The 17,683-nt window shown below is 39.4% G+C and overlaps 1 protein-coding gene and 1 long non-coding RNA gene across 4 annotated transcripts in view; one reads left to right on the top strand and one right to left on the bottom strand.

Moving 5' to 3' along the window:
- The window catches only part of LOC141766939 (uncharacterized), a 282,348-nt gene that overhangs the window by 182,454 nt on the left and 82,211 nt on the right, over positions 1 to 17,683 (top strand). The gene's annotated exons all lie outside the window — the stretch shown is intronic.
- LOC141766920 (protein NLRC3-like) overlaps positions 1 to 17,683 on the bottom strand; it is a 109,127-nt gene that overhangs the window by 49,489 nt on the left and 41,955 nt on the right. For all 3 annotated transcript variants that reach the window (XM_074634122.1, XM_074634123.1, XM_074634124.1), the window contains 3 exons: positions 15,541 to 15,717; positions 13,400 to 13,573; positions 12,469 to 12,642 (listed from right to left, as the gene is read on the bottom strand). In XM_074634122.1, the coding sequence (XP_074490223.1) occupies positions 12,469 to 12,642; positions 13,400 to 13,573; positions 15,541 to 15,717 (525 nt within the window). The remainder of the gene's footprint in view (positions 1 to 12,468; positions 12,643 to 13,399; positions 13,574 to 15,540; positions 15,718 to 17,683) is intronic.

The following is a 17,683-nucleotide window of genomic DNA, read 5'->3' as shown; positions in this document are numbered from 1 at the left end:
CCATCGTTGACTGTTTCTCCAAGGCAGCCCACTTCATTGGCCTCCCCAAGCTCCCCTCAGCCCGTGAAACAGCTGATCTCCTGGTTAACCATGTTGTTCGCCTTCATGGTATCCCTGCGGACATCGTCTCAGACCGTGGTTCCCAGTTCATCTCTCAAGTATGGAAAACCTTTATTCAAACCCTTGGAGCCACAGTCAGCCTGTCCATACCCAGACCAACGGCCAAACGGAGCGAACCAATCAGGACTTTGAGTCTGCTCTGCGTTCTGTCACTGCCACCAATCCCTCCTCTTGGTAATCACAATTGTTGGATTGAATATGCCCATAACTCTCTCTCTTCCTCTGCTACTGGCCTTTGAAAGCTCTCTAGGGTATCAACCGCCACTGTTCCCAGCTCAGAATTCATCCTTCTTTCCATGTATTTCAGCTCAAACCCGTCAATTCAAGCCCATCCATCCCTCCTTCCTATCCCCCTTCACCCGCACGGATCATTGATAATCATCACCGCCTACACTGTCCGCCACCTACTGGATGTACGACGTCGGGGCCGGGGTCTCAATATTTGGTGGACTGGGAGGGATACAGGCCAGAAGAACGTTCCTGGGTGCCTCGCTCCCGCATCCTGGACGTAGCCCTCGTCCGAGACTTCTATCAGTCCCACCCGGACAAACCCGGCGGGTCGCCTGGAAGGTTTTATCTTTACTAGTTTTGTCTCTTCATTTTCTCCATTTATGTCCATCGCTCACTTTATGCTCCTCTGGGAAGCGACCGGGCAAAATAGTTTAATAAATACATAAGTTAGTAAGTAAATAGTTTTAATAGTATGCATATTTATAATATTCTTATTGTTCAACACAGGCCATTTCGGTAGAGACATTAAATACGTGTATGACAATAGAATAGAGATAATTTAGTTTTACTTTTGTAACGCACTTTGTAGGCAAATGTGTTACTGGCGTCCGGTAGTCGCTTTCAGTCCGAAATGGCGGAAGTGTAGCTTTGCTGCTAGGTGCTGATGTTGCAATGTAACGACCAATTGACTTTCACTTCTTATCAATGTGCATTCTTTAGCTGAGCTAGCTATCTAGCCTCTAAACTGATAGCAGTGCACCTTTCCCCCGGTGAATCTTTGCTTGGTCGCCCATTCAACCAGCTATGGTGCAGGATGGAGACTTTAGCCAGAAATCTAATGTGGGTTGTTGTTCAAAGTCTGTGGCTGTTGTGTTGTGTAGCTGCCGCCTGGCTCAATGACCATCTGCTCTGCCTATGATAGAACGCTGACCTTACTGCTTTATGCAAGATTTGATTAGCTGTATTGATATAAGGTCTCCATCTACATAGACGGAGTGGTATTCTGTCGAGTTAATGCAAAACAATGGGGCGCCATCGTGAAACCAAATAATATGAAATGTAAATTTCTCTCTTTTGGTTTCAGTTTTTTTTACTCAGGGGAGAACATGATTGACAAGTGATTGAGTGTGAGTGAGTGTGATATGGTGGACAGAACTTACTGTCCTCCACACTGTTCAGTCTCTGGGCGGAACCTGTTTGCATTGACTGGTGTCAAAACCTCATCATCTGCCAAAAACAAAGATGAGGCAGGAAAGGTCAGTGATGATGTCAGATTCCCAAGTGTGGTGGGGAGTCGACATCACTCACGCCATACATACATCCACACACATTCAATCATACACACATACTACACTTTAATAGTCATACAGACATATACATTGCATTCACATACACATCCACAAACATATACAGACACAAAGTGAATGCAAACATATGTACAACCTTGGCCTCATATACATTTGGAACATCCATACAAACAGGCTACATACTGTATGTGCGCACACACGGGTACATACACAAACAGGATTACAGCGATTTATGAGCAAACCCCCCTACCCCTCAACACACACACACACACACACACACACACACACACACACAAAGCTCCTGGGATTACTGCTGTCAATCCTGAAAGTGAAGTCTTGCTGAGACTCTATGGATATTTTATAGGTCTCTTCCACAAATTGTAATGAATCTTTCATGAGGTTACATCTCATTGTGTGTGCATGTGTAGTTGGTGTGTGTGCCCACGTGTTTGCGGTGCGCAACTAGAAGATTACAAAGTGGTGGTTAAGAGTAATCGGATCACCTAAAACAAGATGAAATCCTTGACTTACCTTACCTTTCCACAGCTACCTACTCCCTAAGAACAAATGCTTTCTAGTGGGCAATGTTTTGTACAACAAGGAAACAACAACCTTTACAGTTTTTTACAATTGCTAACCCACATTTCGCGAAACTCAACCCGTTCTCACGGGAAGCCGAATATATACCACGACATTACACGGACATTCTGTGTGTCATGACATTTTAGCCTTTTCGCGTGTCATTTGAACACAATGCAAACGTTTGCAGTTAAGCAAGAAAACCACAAACTTAAGTTCAGGCAAGAAAAACACTTAAGGCTGGCTCACACTAAAAGCTTTTTCAAATCTTAACAGATTTTGAAAATGTGAGAAACCCCACACATAACAACATGTAAAGATAAATTTAACTGTTTTGTTCCTATAATGTGAGGTGAGCAACGATTTGGCCAAAACAGCACACCACACACTAACAGATTCATTCATGAACAACAAGAGTCCCAACTAAAAAAAACGGAAATCTCGCAAAATCTCTCGTGATCAAACGTGACTAGTAAACAAGCATTGAGGACGACGGGCAGGAAAACTTAGCGATGTTTTTGCACTATACTTTGTGCTGAAAATTCACAAAGGATGGATGGATGAAGTCATGGAGACACGTTAAATAAACACTTGTGTTGTTGCCACAAATCAATAAGTTGGTCTTCCATTTCTGAGGTCCATCTTACTACTACTTTATGCTTCGGTTTTGCATTAGCTCATGCATTAGCCATGGCCGCGATGACTACGGCGGTGGTTGTCCTTCTGCTTCAGTCAGCTTGATTCTCAACTGGCTATTATTCTTTCCCACGTGACTGTTATCGGCTGTTCTTGGGGTTCCTCACACACAACAGGATATCCAATCGTAAATATTGAACGTGTTTCATATTTACGATTTGTAATCGGTACGGCCAGGTTGACTTCCGAGTCGATCGGTAAAAAACTGTCTTAACATACCTCACACCACAGGAATATCTGGAAAGATAATCTTTAGAACCATCAAAGAATCGGGGCTTTGCTGACAATCGCCAGGAGAAGGAAATCAGGCCCATAATCGTCTTGATTCTTGTGTGTACCCGGCATAAGTAGGGTTAGGGAAAACATCATGGTTGGGCTAAAAATAAGTATGTAAACAAAGTAACCCAACTACGGAAAAGGCATTACAAACATCAATAAAAAACACATCGACGTGACAATTGTCACGTTTTTATACAACGTCAGTAACTCTTACTAAAGCATTTAAACGTGAATGCGTTTACATTGAAGTCAGTACAGGATACATGGTGTACAAATGACATGGGAAATCAAGAATTCGTACTTATTGTATTTTAAACACCTTACATTTGTGCGCCTTTTCGTGCGAACAGGCTGCTATACTGTGTTCACACAGTTCTCTTTACCAACATGCAGCTCAGCACAACAGTTAATCTAACATCCAAAATCCTCAAATGCAACCAAAACACTTGATAGGCATCTCAGGATCAACTCTCGCACCAGAACACTGACAACATTTGTCTCCCAACTGTAACACTTTGGGCCTTATTTTACACCCGGCGCAAAGAGGCGCACAGTGCAGCGCAACTGTCTTTGGTAGTTTACGATCGACTCAGTTGTCATTTTCATGCCCAGCGCCCACGTTGTGTAAGCAGCAAATGTACTTGTGCCCATCTGTGTGCCCATGGGTGTTGGTCTTAAAATGAGCTGTGGTCAGGTGCTTTGTTGGCGCATTGCTATCTTGAGGCAGCAGAAAGCGATTGAGCCATTGACCAACAAAAACTTGGTCTAAAGTCAATGCCGCGTTATTTTCCTGCAAGAGAGGTCCATGTGGACTAAACTGTCACTGGACATTGCTTTGATTCAAAATGCAGTGACCACATCTTTCAAATTTCATAAACTGTTTTCTCATTCAAACAGAACCACCACCAAACCTCTGTGTATTTACACTCCGCAAATGTTTACAGACTGTGCTAAACGGTAATATTTACATTCAAAACCTAACATAACTTAAAATATATAAAAAAATATTTGGAAATTGGTACACTGAGCGCCTCATTTCATTCCTTGATGGCCTATATGAAAGACTTGTGCCGGTGAAGAAAGGGGGCATTTTGTATGTTTTGTAATTGTATGTCATCTTCACCACAGGAACTTTCCCTCTGAACTAAGAACCTTTTGAGGAACTCGTTGTGTTTTGACAGGGGTGGTCAGGGTCCAGAGTCTAAATTAAGTTCCGGGGACATTTTCTGGGGCCTTTTTACACCCCACAATAGGCCCTGGTTGGGGGTAGTACTCTCTGAAAGTACAGGAACTTTCGGGGTGGAGTTTGCAGGGATGACTGCCACTGATTGGTTAAACACACACAGAGCGCCGCTGTTTCAATGGCTTCAACTTGTGTTCCGTGTAATTCATAAACAAGAAAGTACGGCTTATCTCTCCCACTCACAGGATGATTTACAGCCCATCTCAACCCCATAGAAGAATTCTTTTGCTCATGGAGGTGAAAAGTTTCTGACCACCAGCCACGTGATCAGATGTCCCTCTTGGACACAATGCATGCTGGATTTCTGGACATATCTGCAGGAGATCACAAGGGATGGATCAGGCATGCAAAAAGGGATGTCAATGAGAACTAGCTTTGTGTCTTTCATTACATATGTAAGGCCTAGGTCAGGGATTGTGAATATCTGTACGTCCTCACAGTTTTCTTAACAAGTGACCATGGAACTGTTCATTGTCATTCAGCGGTAAGCTCTATCATTTTTTCTTTACATTTTGTAGAAAGAGGGTGAGTGTGTGGGTGTGAAGCATACATACATATGTACAGAGGGTGAGGTCGCACCCACAGGTGTAATTAATTTGGTATAGTGCTCCTGACCCGAGGGTGGCATTAAAATGGTTATATGTTTACTGAAATGAAAATACAACATAATTCTTGTGCTGCTTCACCACTCTTACAGTTGTGTAGGGAAGAGCACTCTGCTCCAATGAGCTGACGTCATAGAACAACACGTTCTCACTCCCAACTCGTCATATACCGCCGGTTGCTTAGTGCCCCTCGGCATCAGAGGCCGATGAACAGAGGCACCCTTTAGCAACAATACGTGACGAACCGTTATTCAGCGGTCTGAGCCAGTGACGTTGTATCACTAGCGTGAGAGTCCGTTCAGGGCGGGCTGGAGGGGTGATATGGGTCAAACAAACAAGACTTTGAACCTGGAGACCAATGTTCATGGCCCATGTGAAACTAAAAGTAACATTGAGTAATTTTGTCATGTCAGTCATTAGTCACTGGACTCACTAGTTAGTGAAGTTAACGTCAACCACTCCTGTTTCCTAACCCTACTTAAGTGGTTGAGTTGCCTACACCTAACTTCCTGTGAAAACAGAAGTTCATTTTGAAAAGACACTATGCATGTAACGAGCATTTATTGACACGCTGTCCCTGGTCTGTCCAAAAGTAATGCAAGAGGGGTACCGCGAACGTCGGTCTCTGATGCCGAGAGTGAGAATATGTTGCATGGAACACATAATAATAATAATAACTTTATTTATATAGCACCTTTAATACTCAAAATGCAGCTCAGCTTTTCAAATTAAGGCGAGACACTCAATTTTCAGATTTTGGTCTATTTTGCTTTCATAACATGTCCTGTTAAAAAACATACAAAATACACATTTAGGTGTTTATTTTACTACCTTGTCTATTTGCATTTGTAGATTTCTCCTAAATTCACCGAAGGTTAGCATTAGATAATGCCTCATTTGCATATTTAAACATACAATTTCAGAAAACGTGTAATACAAAATACAATTGTCTTAATTTAAGTAATCAACTAGAGAAGTTTCATGGTGATATCTATTAGCTGAACCTATAGAGTCTTGCAAAATGTATGGAATTTGACGATACATATCTTTAAAGGTGGTTTTCTCAAAATTAGTTTTCTCTCAGACTCTTGGTCAGAAACCTTCACTTCAGTAGCACCTACATACACCAAACAATTCCAGTATCATTCTTATCTACAGTATATTCTGAAGATTTGTTCACATATCATTCATAGCATGGGATTTTTTTAATGGTCGTTGACAGTATTTTCTGATTTATGGAGTGATACAAAGAGATTTACAAAATCCCCTTTGTAAAAACCTTTGACTCTAATATGTCAACATAATGAAACAAGAATTGTGAATCTGACTTTATTCAGTGTTTAGATTTCTGTTCTGGAAATATATGCAAATTAGCAGATATTTCATAAGATTAACTCATTTGCATATTTAAACATACAATTTCAGGAAACTTGTAATACAAAAAATAATTGTCTTAATGTAAGTAATGAACTTGGGGATGTTTCTGATATCTATTGGTTAAAACTGGGGCTGTCAAAGTTAACACGATAATAACACAATAATAACACGTTAAGACAAATTTGTTTTAACGCCACTAATTTCTTTAACGTGTAGCATCCGTCCCATGTATCAATATAATATTAGGTGAGTCTGTTAAAGGTAGTAGTAGTATGGGCTGGGCCTGGGTTCTGTTTCAAATTAAGTGGCGCTATTACTTCTACTTGTAAGCTATTTTGAATTTCACAACTTCTGTTCTCTTATTCTGAAACTCAAAAATGAATGGCGGTGCCTCCAATAATATTAAAGAAATACAATAAAAGTATGTATCCAATTAAGTTTTTAGTCTGGTATATTGATTCAATTGACCTTTTGTAAATAGTTTTTAAAAAAAACATGAAATATGTAAGATGAACTACACCACGAGTATGCTTTAAATACAAAACTCCCAAGCTTTGGGTATTTATTAACAAAGGTGCAGAAAAAATTATAAAGTAGAAATTAATTTAATTCACTTGTGAAAATAAAAATATCACCCAATATTAATAAACAAAATTGAATATTATGTCACCTTATTACTTCAAATATCTTTTAAATCTCTCTGTAATATTTCTTATTAGGCTCTAATATCACAAGTGTTTATCAGCATTAACATATATACATCATCAATTCACTGTGGGCCCACACACACACACACACACACTCTCCTAATCGAACAACAATGAAACTAAATAAAGCGTTGCAGGCCCGTCGTGTCTGGGGAGCGTTGAGGCCTAAAAACTGTATTGGCCGTTTCACTTGTAAAAACACAAGCAATAAAATAAAAGGCAAGTGTGATTACACTACTCACTACTCCATGGAACATGCAGTGGGGTAGGTGAGTGGACGAGGGGAGTAGGTGGCCCGCAGAGCACTATCGAAAACACCAGCTTGGCGGTCCAAAGCCAAAAACCGCAGCAGCGACAGTCCATGTGGTACACCAGCAGCAGCAGCAGGGGAAAGCAGCTCTCTCACAGTGGTAGAAAAGAGTTTTCCTCTCTCTTACAGTCCAAATGTACGTCTCCTCCTGAAGGTCACACCTGAAGGTTCTTGAATTTCCCTCGGCATCAATAAAGTTACTATCTATCTATCTACACAAGTCCAAACCATAGGATAACTGGTCGTCAACCCCTAAGTTTTGAACGTTATGCCTCTCGGACTCGTACAATCTCAATATTCACCCGACCGTGACAACTGGCTTCTGCTTCACTCCCAAACACTGTGACCTGCAGCTTACGCTAAGCCCTGGGGCACATATACAACGTCAGGAGTGCGTGGCGGCTGCGTCGTGTGGTGGTTGCATGATACACGCGTCTGGTGTTCACACTAGCTGCGTGTCGGCTGCTTTCTGCTGCTGCTGTCAGCCCTTTCTTTCTACATAGAGTTTGCCTTTTAAAGGCCATTTAACTTCATGATAAATTGCATTTATATTTATTTTAGACAGAGAAAGGTTAAGAAACGTGTGGTAATTTGTAAATAATAGTAATAATCTACAATTAAAACTCCGCACTATATTCATTCATGGAGCTCTCCAAGTCACTGCATGTTCTAGAACACTGTCTGGCACATATTTCAGAATAAAAGCCTCATGTTAACAAATTAAGGAATTCTGTCCATTAAAAAAACACTTGAGGGCTTTTATTTCTAAATGAAAGCAGGAAGTGTTGATTTAAACCCCATACTGTATCAATTCATGGAGCTCTCCAAGTTTCTGCATGTTCCACAGCACTGACTGCTCATATTTCAGAATAAAAGCATTGTGTTAATAAATGAAGGAATTCTGTCCATTAAAAAAACACTTGAGGGCTTTTATTTTGAAATGAAAGTGTTTACATATATGTAACATATTCTACAGATGGACATCGAAACTGTAGTAATGTAGCTGATATGATGTTAATATACAGTCAATAGATCACCTTCACTGTCTGTGACATATTCTACAGATGTCTGGACATTGAAACTGTTGTAATGTAGCTGATATGATGTTAATATACAGTCAATAGATCACTTTCACTGTCTGTTGCTGCTGTGAGACGCATGCGGCTTTTTGTTTTTAAACCATATTTATACATTTTAACCAGCTTTTTAAATGTTTTTATTATTTTTTTAAACTATTTGCATTCTGATGTCTAAATGAATTTTAGCCAGGGCTACAAACGCATTAACTCAACTTGTGATTTGTACGTTGTAGCGGTCTCAGTTTTAAAGCTAGAGTGAAGATACTGGTATCATATGAAACTACAAAGCCTAAGGAATCCATCGGTACAAACCATGTAATACTGGCGAGGAAAAGGGGTCCCTTGACCTCTGACCTCCAGATCAGTAAATGTAAATGGGTTCTATGGGTACCCACGAGTCTCCCCTTTACAGACATGCCCACTTTATGATAATCACATGCAGTTTGGGGCAAGTCCTAGTCAAGTCAGCACACTGACACACTGACAGCTGTTGTTGCCTGTTGGGCTGCAGTTTGACATGTTATGATTGGAGCATATTGTTTTATGCTAAATGCGGTACCTGTGAGGGTTTCTGGACAATAGCAGAGAGAGACAAGAGTAGACAATTTCAACAGTTAAACATTGTAGAATTTATCAAACTAGGCAAGGGAAGGCAAACAATTCTGACATGCTATAGTCTTTTAGTCGGGCGTCAGTTGTGTTCCACTATGACAGCTGTCATTCTGCATAATGAGTACTTTTTTTCATACTTTAAGTACGTTTTGTTGCTCATACTTTATACTTCAGTAACATTTTGAATGCAGGATGCAGTGTGGTGTTGCTGCTTTTACTTGAAGGATAAGTTGACATTTTCCTTAAGTCTGTCTTGAAACAGTCAGGTGCCCTTATAAACACTGAACAAAGGCCCGCTCCTAAAAGACTATAGTATGTTGTAGTATGTAGTAGTATTCTTGTTGAGATGTGGTGCCATCCCATGGTACAAATCTGATAATGCAGAGGCCTTAAGAAAATATAAAATACTAAAGATCTCAACAGAAGATGTTAATCAAGAGGATGGGATATAATGTGTGTTGCTTTGTTAGCATGTTAATGTGTTATCCTTTACTATCCTTGTCTTGGTCACATACAGCTGCTGCTGAAGCAAAGCTTTGTATTAAATATGCGCCAGATCAAGTCCAGGGTTGAAAGCTGACAACCAGATGTTGTCTGACATAAAAAAAATAAAAAAAATAAAACAGGAAACAGGCCCAGGTGGCTCTAAAAAGCACCAGATGGAGATTAAAGCTGTCAACCAGCAGCAGTGACAACTTTTGGATTTAAATCACTCAGAATATCATTCGGATCACCACGAATGGTAACAAGATTAGAAATCACACTGGCACAAATGTTCAAACTGGGATTCTATTCTAACTTGTTAAAGCTGAAGTTGGCAGATTGGAGCAAATATGATTAAAAAAATCTATTTTTGTAAAACGGTCCCTAAATCGTGACAGTAGTGCATGAGACAGGTCATCAGAAAAAAAATTATGTGCCTCTGTGTTCTTTCGGTGTTCTCCGATACTGAATTAATGGCTATGGAATGTATTTGCACTTGTTATATATCAAAAAAATTTATGCTGTTATTAAATCTTCCCCTTTTGGATTTTCTATAGAGTATGTTCATTCAAGTTGTTTGGGGTGAGTAAATAAATCATTCAACTCTTTTTGACACATATGAATGTAAGAATTACTGTTCAACATGTTATTGACCATTACTTATGTATTTCTTTTTCCAATAGAACAAAACCAAACAAATCTCAATAGAACACATTGTGGAAAAAGATCTACAAAAGAATGATGAAAATGGCCTCAAACACAAAAGGCTTCTGGGGTCAAGTATGTACTGCAATTGGGATTCCCAACAATAGCAGTAATTGATACAGACTTTGAAGATCAAAAGAATTTCATAAGGTGTGTGCTTATCAATTTGATTATCAAAAAAAATTAAAAATTAGATTGATGGTTGTAAAAAATCAAAGTTAACATTTGTATTTCTTTTATTCATTTTTGTGGAAAGTGTCTGAATCTGTGCAGCTTGCGCAGGTGTGTATTTTTTGTAATAACATTTTAACAGTTGTCGTAACTTTTTGCATATATGAAAATGCAACAATGTTGTCAGGTCTTATGATCAGTATATACAATATTTGAATTAATCGCAACCAAGGGCAATAGCATATCAAAGCCCTGTTGGATTATGTGAAATGTTAAAATAGTGGTCCAAACAATCCATGAAGTTAATAAGTTGAATAAACAAACACCTAAATAAAAAAGACATGAGTGATACAAATACCAATCACAATAGTGCTATGGTGGGGTTATGCTCCTCTGGCTACCTTTGAAAGCCATAGCAGGGAATTGTTTTTAATTAAACCTTCAATTTACATTGACTTTATTCAGACTACAAGCATTCAGCAACAGGGTTATAGAATTGAACAGGTTACACATCTGTGCTGAAAGACAGGACGTGCTTACTTTTGGAAGAAATACTGTTTATACTCCAAAAAGGTTTCTGGGTTTACTCTTTTTCCCAGTCTTCAGTGTGTTTTTGCCCCACAATTTACCATTTTGTGGTTGATATCTATGTGGTTAGCTAGTCTGACATGAGCAGTAATTGAAATGATATGCAATCAAAGTTATAGTATGGGGGTAACTGTGGATGCACGCTGCATTGTGTGGGTGATTAACATTTGAGAGCAGCTGAAGATCACGGTCTGTGGTACTTCAGGTTTGTTTTAAACAGACAAGACCAAAGAAGCTCCAAGAAAGCAAAAAGGTTATGAAACATGGCCAAAATGAACACCACACCAGAAACTACACTGTCAAATTAATGTCTTTGAAAAACAAAGAAATAGTTTTTTCATGATAAGTGGACACAGTATTTATGACAATATTTTCAAGAAATTTAGGATTGTGCCGGAAAGCACAATCAATGCATCGGATATCAAAGAGAAATTCTACAGGAGAGACTACATAAACTTAGGCTATGCATACATGTCACTATGGTAAATTAATAAACAATTGATTTCATTGGCATTTAACACTTAAGTAAAAGTTTTTTGAGAACTTATTACGCTTTCATTTTTCAATAGTTTAGACATGGTCACAGAATGAGTTATAAATCTCAGGTTTTTTAAACGTTAAAGGGACTGTTTGTAACTTCTTACACGTATAAATCACCCGGGTCGGTGTCCCATGCGCGCTCGCAGATGCGCGCTCACGTGTGGCTACGCTGTTCAGACGAGACTCCAACCCAAACTATGATATTAAATTAATAGTATTACTTCCCATTAAGTGTGAAATTTATATATTCTAGGCCAATACTCTGTATATTATTTTCCATAGCAACTGAGATTGCTCTGCACTTCAAGGGAAAAGGAGAAAAACAAAAAAGAAGACAATACAAACAGAAAACGCAAAAAACACATAATATTGCCAGTAGGCAATAAAAATAAATGAGATAAGAGAAGGACAGTAAATCCCTCTTCTGACCATGACCCAACAGCGACTGGGTGAGGGCATGGCAACACATGACCAGAACTAACTTCATTGGGCTGTTAATTTAGATACAAAATAAACAATAATAACTGGTCGGTGATTCAGTAAATTAAGCCCAAGAAGCGCATCTTGAAAGGTTAACCTGTCGTAACATTATTAAAGACTTATGGAGCTGAACAACTCTTTAACAAAAAAAAAAAAAAAAACTTTAATACATGATCACAACAACAAAATCATCTTCACATCAACTCTAACACATGATCACAACAAGCTTCTGGCTGATCTGATTGGCTGTTCTCTCTCTCTGTGTGTCACCATTCTCCTCTCACAGCTTAACTGAGGAAACACATCACAACATTACTGTTGAAGCCCGCATGGACCAACTTGGACTCTCGACTGACCTCAGAGTCTTCAGTCTACAGTGTGGACTCTCCACAAGATCAGACAGCAGCTTCACATCTGAATCCTTCAGGTTGTTGTATCTCAGATCCAGCTCTCTCAGATGGGAGGGGTTGGACTTCAGAGCTGAGGCCAGAGAAGCACAGCTGATCTCTGACAAACTGCAGCCACTCAATCTGAATAAAGAATACATGATAAAGATAGAAATCACTTAATAATCCAATCAGATGTGTTCAGGTTTTAAATGTGTAGCTCAACATCACTATGTCCTAATCAATGATCCTTTCCCTAAAATGAGTAGAGTGACTTAGTCATTGAGTTATTGTGGATCATCATAATGTCAGCCTTCTACCGACATAATCCAGATGTCACCACAACATTCATACACCTGTTCATGTCAACACACATCAATAACATGCTGCTGATCTCAGTCAAGTCTGGAATTAGAGGATCAATATTATAGTGATCCTTTAAACAGCTGCATTTGGTGTGTGTGTGTGTGTGTGTGTGTGTGTGTGTGTGTGTGTGTGTGTGTGTGTGTGTGCTGGAGGATCAATATGAATGATCAGACATTATTTGTGGAATACATTGAAACAAACAGAAACCAGAGAAATATTTCTACTTCATGAAGTAAACTTGGATCAATTTAAAACCAATATTAGTTCAGAGGATCTTCTGTATCCAGATGTGACCATTTACCAACAATGATAAATATTAATTTACTTTAACAACTAACAGTGGACATTTTCTACACTTTAAGAAATACAAGTCTTTTGTGACTGCAGACTAAATTTAGTTCAAGAAACTATGAAAATATGAAGAAAAGGACATTAACAACTCTATGGATGTAATTTATGTTTGTACATAAATCAGCTTCAATTGTTATTTAAACATATAAGATCTATAACAGTAACGGAGAGTCAGTGAACTGACCTCAGAGTCTCCAGTCTACAGTGTGGATTCTCCAGAAAACCACACAGGAGCTTCACTCCTGAATCCTGCAGCTTGTTGTCACTCAGCTCCAGCTTTCTCAGATGGGAGGGGTTGGACTTCAGAGCTGAGACCAGAGAAGCACAGCTGATCTCTGACAAACTGCAGCCCCTCAATCTGAATAAAGAATAAATTATGTAAGTTTAGAAGACAACGTTCCTGCTTGAAATTATTCAATGTTTAATAATGTGTTCAGAGCTGAAGAAGGTTTAGAACGTAGAAGTTTAGAAAATGTAAACTCCAAATAATAATAATAATAATAATACATTTTATTTATGGGCGCCTTTCAAAACACTCAAGGTCACCTTACAAGGCAGAGTTAAAAATGGATAACAATGTAACAATAAATAATAAAATTAACAAAACAAATTTACAGTGTATAAAATCATTATGTACAGAGGATTCGTGGAACCAGATGGATAATGATCAAAGTGAATATGCCAGTTTAAAGAGATGTGTTTTGAGACAAGATTTGAAAGTGGAGAGAGAGTCAATGTTACGGATGTCTGGTGGGAGGGAGTTCCAGAGGCAGCGGGCAGAGCGGCTCTAGAAAGGCTCTAGACCCCATGGTGGTCAAGTGGGCGGGTGGCACAGTGATGTGGATGGAAGAAGAAGACCTGAGAGTGCGGATGGTTGTGTTGATATGCAGGAGTTACTGGGGGGCGAGGTCATAGATGGCCTTAAAGGTGAGGAGCAGAATCTTGAAATCAGTGCGGTATTTAACCGGGAGCCAATGAAGATGCTGAAGGACAGGAGTGATGTGATTAATGGAGGGGGTTCTGGTGATGATGCGAGTGACATTGAAAATGGATGTTAAATTTATGGAAGATATGGCCAAGAGGAAGTAGATAAAAGGTAAACAAAAGGGTCCCAAGGAGAGAGCCCTGTGGAACACCGGTAGTGAATGGAAATGGCTGGGATTTGAAAGTTTTGAGTTGGATAAGCTGAGTGCGACCAGAGAGGTATGATTTAAACCAGTCCAAGGGTGTGTAAGTGATTCCAATAAATGCTAGTCTGTCGAGGAGGATGTCGTGAGAGACGGTGTCAAAGGCTGCGATCAGATCAAGGAAGATGAGAAAAGATAACAGTCCGGAGTCAGCTGCCATGAGAAGGTCATTAGTGATTTTTACCAAAGCTGTTTCTGCTGTGGAGGGGGCGAAAACCAGACTGGAATTGTTGATAAAGGTTATTGTCAGACGTGAGCATGAACCTGAGATGCAACTATTTTTTCGAGGATTTTAGATAGAAAAGGTAAGTTCGAAATAGGATGAAGGTTATTGAAATTGTTGGGATCTGCACCAGGTTTCTTGAGTATTGGAGTTATAGTGGCTCTTTTGAAAAATGAGGGAACAATACCAGAGGTGAGGGAGGAATGTATGATGACAGTTATTAGGGAAGACAGAGAGGATAGGCAGGCTTTTACCAAAACAGTAGGAAGAGGTTCTAACTGACAGGTAGATGGCTTGGATTTCCGAATGAGGTCTGATAATTCAACAACAGAGCGGAGTTTGAAACTTGAAAGTGAACGAGTGAGAGGTGCTGAAATAACCGGAAGAGATGAACTGTAGGAGGTATTAGAAGACAGTTGCTGGTGCAGTTGTGGCTTCAAATAATTAGACAACACTGACATGAAAACAGAGCACAGTTAGATCTGCTGTCAAAAAGAACGTTGGAATAACTTAGAACCATAGAAACCTCTAATTAGATGGTGTCGTTCATAATCATCACTTCTGTGCCTTTAAGTTGGTGCAATACATTTTTGTTGAAGAGTGCTGCACCTTTAGACATGTTCAAATAGAGTGCTACAGGAATGAGTCCTAAAACCCAGAATGAGTTAGCATTTTAGCACTTCCTGTTCCCTCATCTGGAAGTCAATGGGTTTTTTGAATGGGTTTTTAGTTAGATGCCTGAAATAAGGTCTGTGGTTAAAGGTCCAGTGTGTAGGATCTGACGGTATCTAGCGGTAAGGTGAGGAGATTGCAACCAACTGAAGCCTCTCCTGTGTACCAAGCATGTTGGAGAGCTACGGTGGCCGACGTGAAAACATGTGTACAAACTACATAAGCTATAGTCAGTAAACTGACCTCAGAGTCTCCAGTCTACAATTTGGACTCTCCAATCCAGCAAACAGCAGCTTCACTCCTGAATCCTTCAGGTTGTAGTTTTCACTCAGGTCCAGCTCTTTCAGATGGGAGGGGTTGGACTTCAGAGCTGAGGCCACAACTTCACAGTGAGTATCTGAGAGTCCACAGTCAGAAAGTCTGTCATGACACAAAAATTAAGAAGTATGATTTTATGAAAGATGACAGTTTATATTTACTTCATGCATTTCATGACTAAACAGTTTGATATATACTTCTTTGATTAACATTTGCTCCTCACATCAGTGGTTCAGTTAATCTTATCTCACTGTTTGACATGAAACAATAATTCTCATCACTCTCTCTCAAACCTGCAGACTTTTAATCTTTGCTTTTCTTTAATCTTGCAGATGAAAAAGGAGAAAATGTAGTTACATTGAGGATTCCATAATGTCCAGTCTGTCAGTGTGATCTGATCCCAGGTCTGTCTCCACAAAGTTAGCATGAGGCCTTCTTGATTAGAAAAACATTTTTAAAACTCAATGAATAAGTAATAATAATACAGTTGAGAGAGTTGACCTCTCTTTGCTAGCTACCTGCTGCTGTCAGGTACACGTCCATAAATGGGAAAATTCAGTGACTGCTGCCAAACAGTAGAGAAATTAGACAAATTGTGTATTAATATTAAACCTGTACATAATTAAACATTCATATAATTAGATATTTTGATGACTGCATTGCGTTTTGTCATTCACACTCTTTTCTGAGCATCAAACATATTCAGCTCACAAACACAATTGACGAACCAATGAGGTTGCATTATTTTCATCATAATATCATCAGAAAGATGTTATCAGTGTATCAGCATTAAAAACATAACATTGATCTTTGGTGTGTATAAGATCTCCTAAAACCATTCTGCTGTTATATATTCATCAGACTGCTGTTACTGGTGGAAGCTGTGTATTTCCTGCTACTACTCTTCTCTACAGCAACAAGAGAGAGAAACACCGGAGTTTCCTTCTGTGAGTAACAGAATAAAAGGAAAGACTTAAAAACAAGATGATGGAACACAACTTGAATTCATTAGCAATAAAATGCACCATTGCTCGATTCAACACACTCAGGGGTTTTACAACAACACTGTTTGTCTCGTATGACCAGTAGTTTACGGTGGATAATGCTAGAGTTGGGTTGCTTTCGGTTTTGCCGGTCCAGTCCGGTGTACGAGCTTAAACCGGTTGGATTTTATGCTAACTGGCAGAACCAATATTTGTCATTATGACACGTTCTGGCAAATTAAAAAGTAGCCTACATCAACAACCTGTGCCGACAGAGACACAGTGCTAAATCCAGCCTGTATTGCATTACTAATAAGCAATATGACAACGTGATTAACATAATATTATGATATTATGTTGGTTTAGAAACAAGAACAGGTTTGTTAACTGGGAAGTTCATGTGTTTTTTTGGTGTGACGAGACGAGACATGGCAGAGCTGGTCTCAAAGAAAACTAAAACTGTGGCAACATGACAGCATTTTGGATTTGAAGCCAATGAAAGAGATGAGCCCAATAACACACGAGGTAAGGTGTAATGTGGTGCCGCTTCTTCTTCTTTAGTGTTTATTGAAGGTGCAAACCAGCTTAGAGGTGCATTACTGCCACCAAGTGGACTGGACTGGACGCTGCACTCTCATTCATGGGCTCTCTCTGGCTGCTGAGTCAAGTGCGACACCTAGAGGTAAAATTCGGTATACCAGTCCGGTCTGGAGTTTGGCTTAATACCAAACCAGTTTGAAATATTTCACACCGGCACAACCCAAGCTAATGCTAATGTTAAAACTTTAGATTGATGTTGTGCAACTGACATTACTGAATCAGTTCACTGACTTGATGAATATTCTCCACTTGTGCTACCAAATCACTGTTAGCATAGCATTCAACTTTACCCCATAATTGTCACTTGTGGCCACAGTGGCTGCTTCAGCTAAAGTTACATAATAATTAATAAGAGGAAGAAGAAGAAAAAAAAAATAATCCATCTGTACAGCACTTTTCAAAAACAAGTTTACAAAGAGCTTCAAAGACATAAAAACATTTTTTTGGTCCAGGTTCTTTAAAAGGTGCAACATGTAAGATCTGGC

The sequence above is a fragment of the Sebastes fasciatus genome, chromosome 4, assembly GCF_043250625.1.
Source record: "Sebastes fasciatus isolate fSebFas1 chromosome 4, fSebFas1.pri, whole genome shotgun sequence".
Classification (NCBI taxonomy): domain Eukaryota; kingdom Metazoa; phylum Chordata; class Actinopteri; order Perciformes; family Sebastidae; genus Sebastes; species Sebastes fasciatus.
This window is presented reverse-complemented; position numbering and strand designations above follow the sequence as displayed.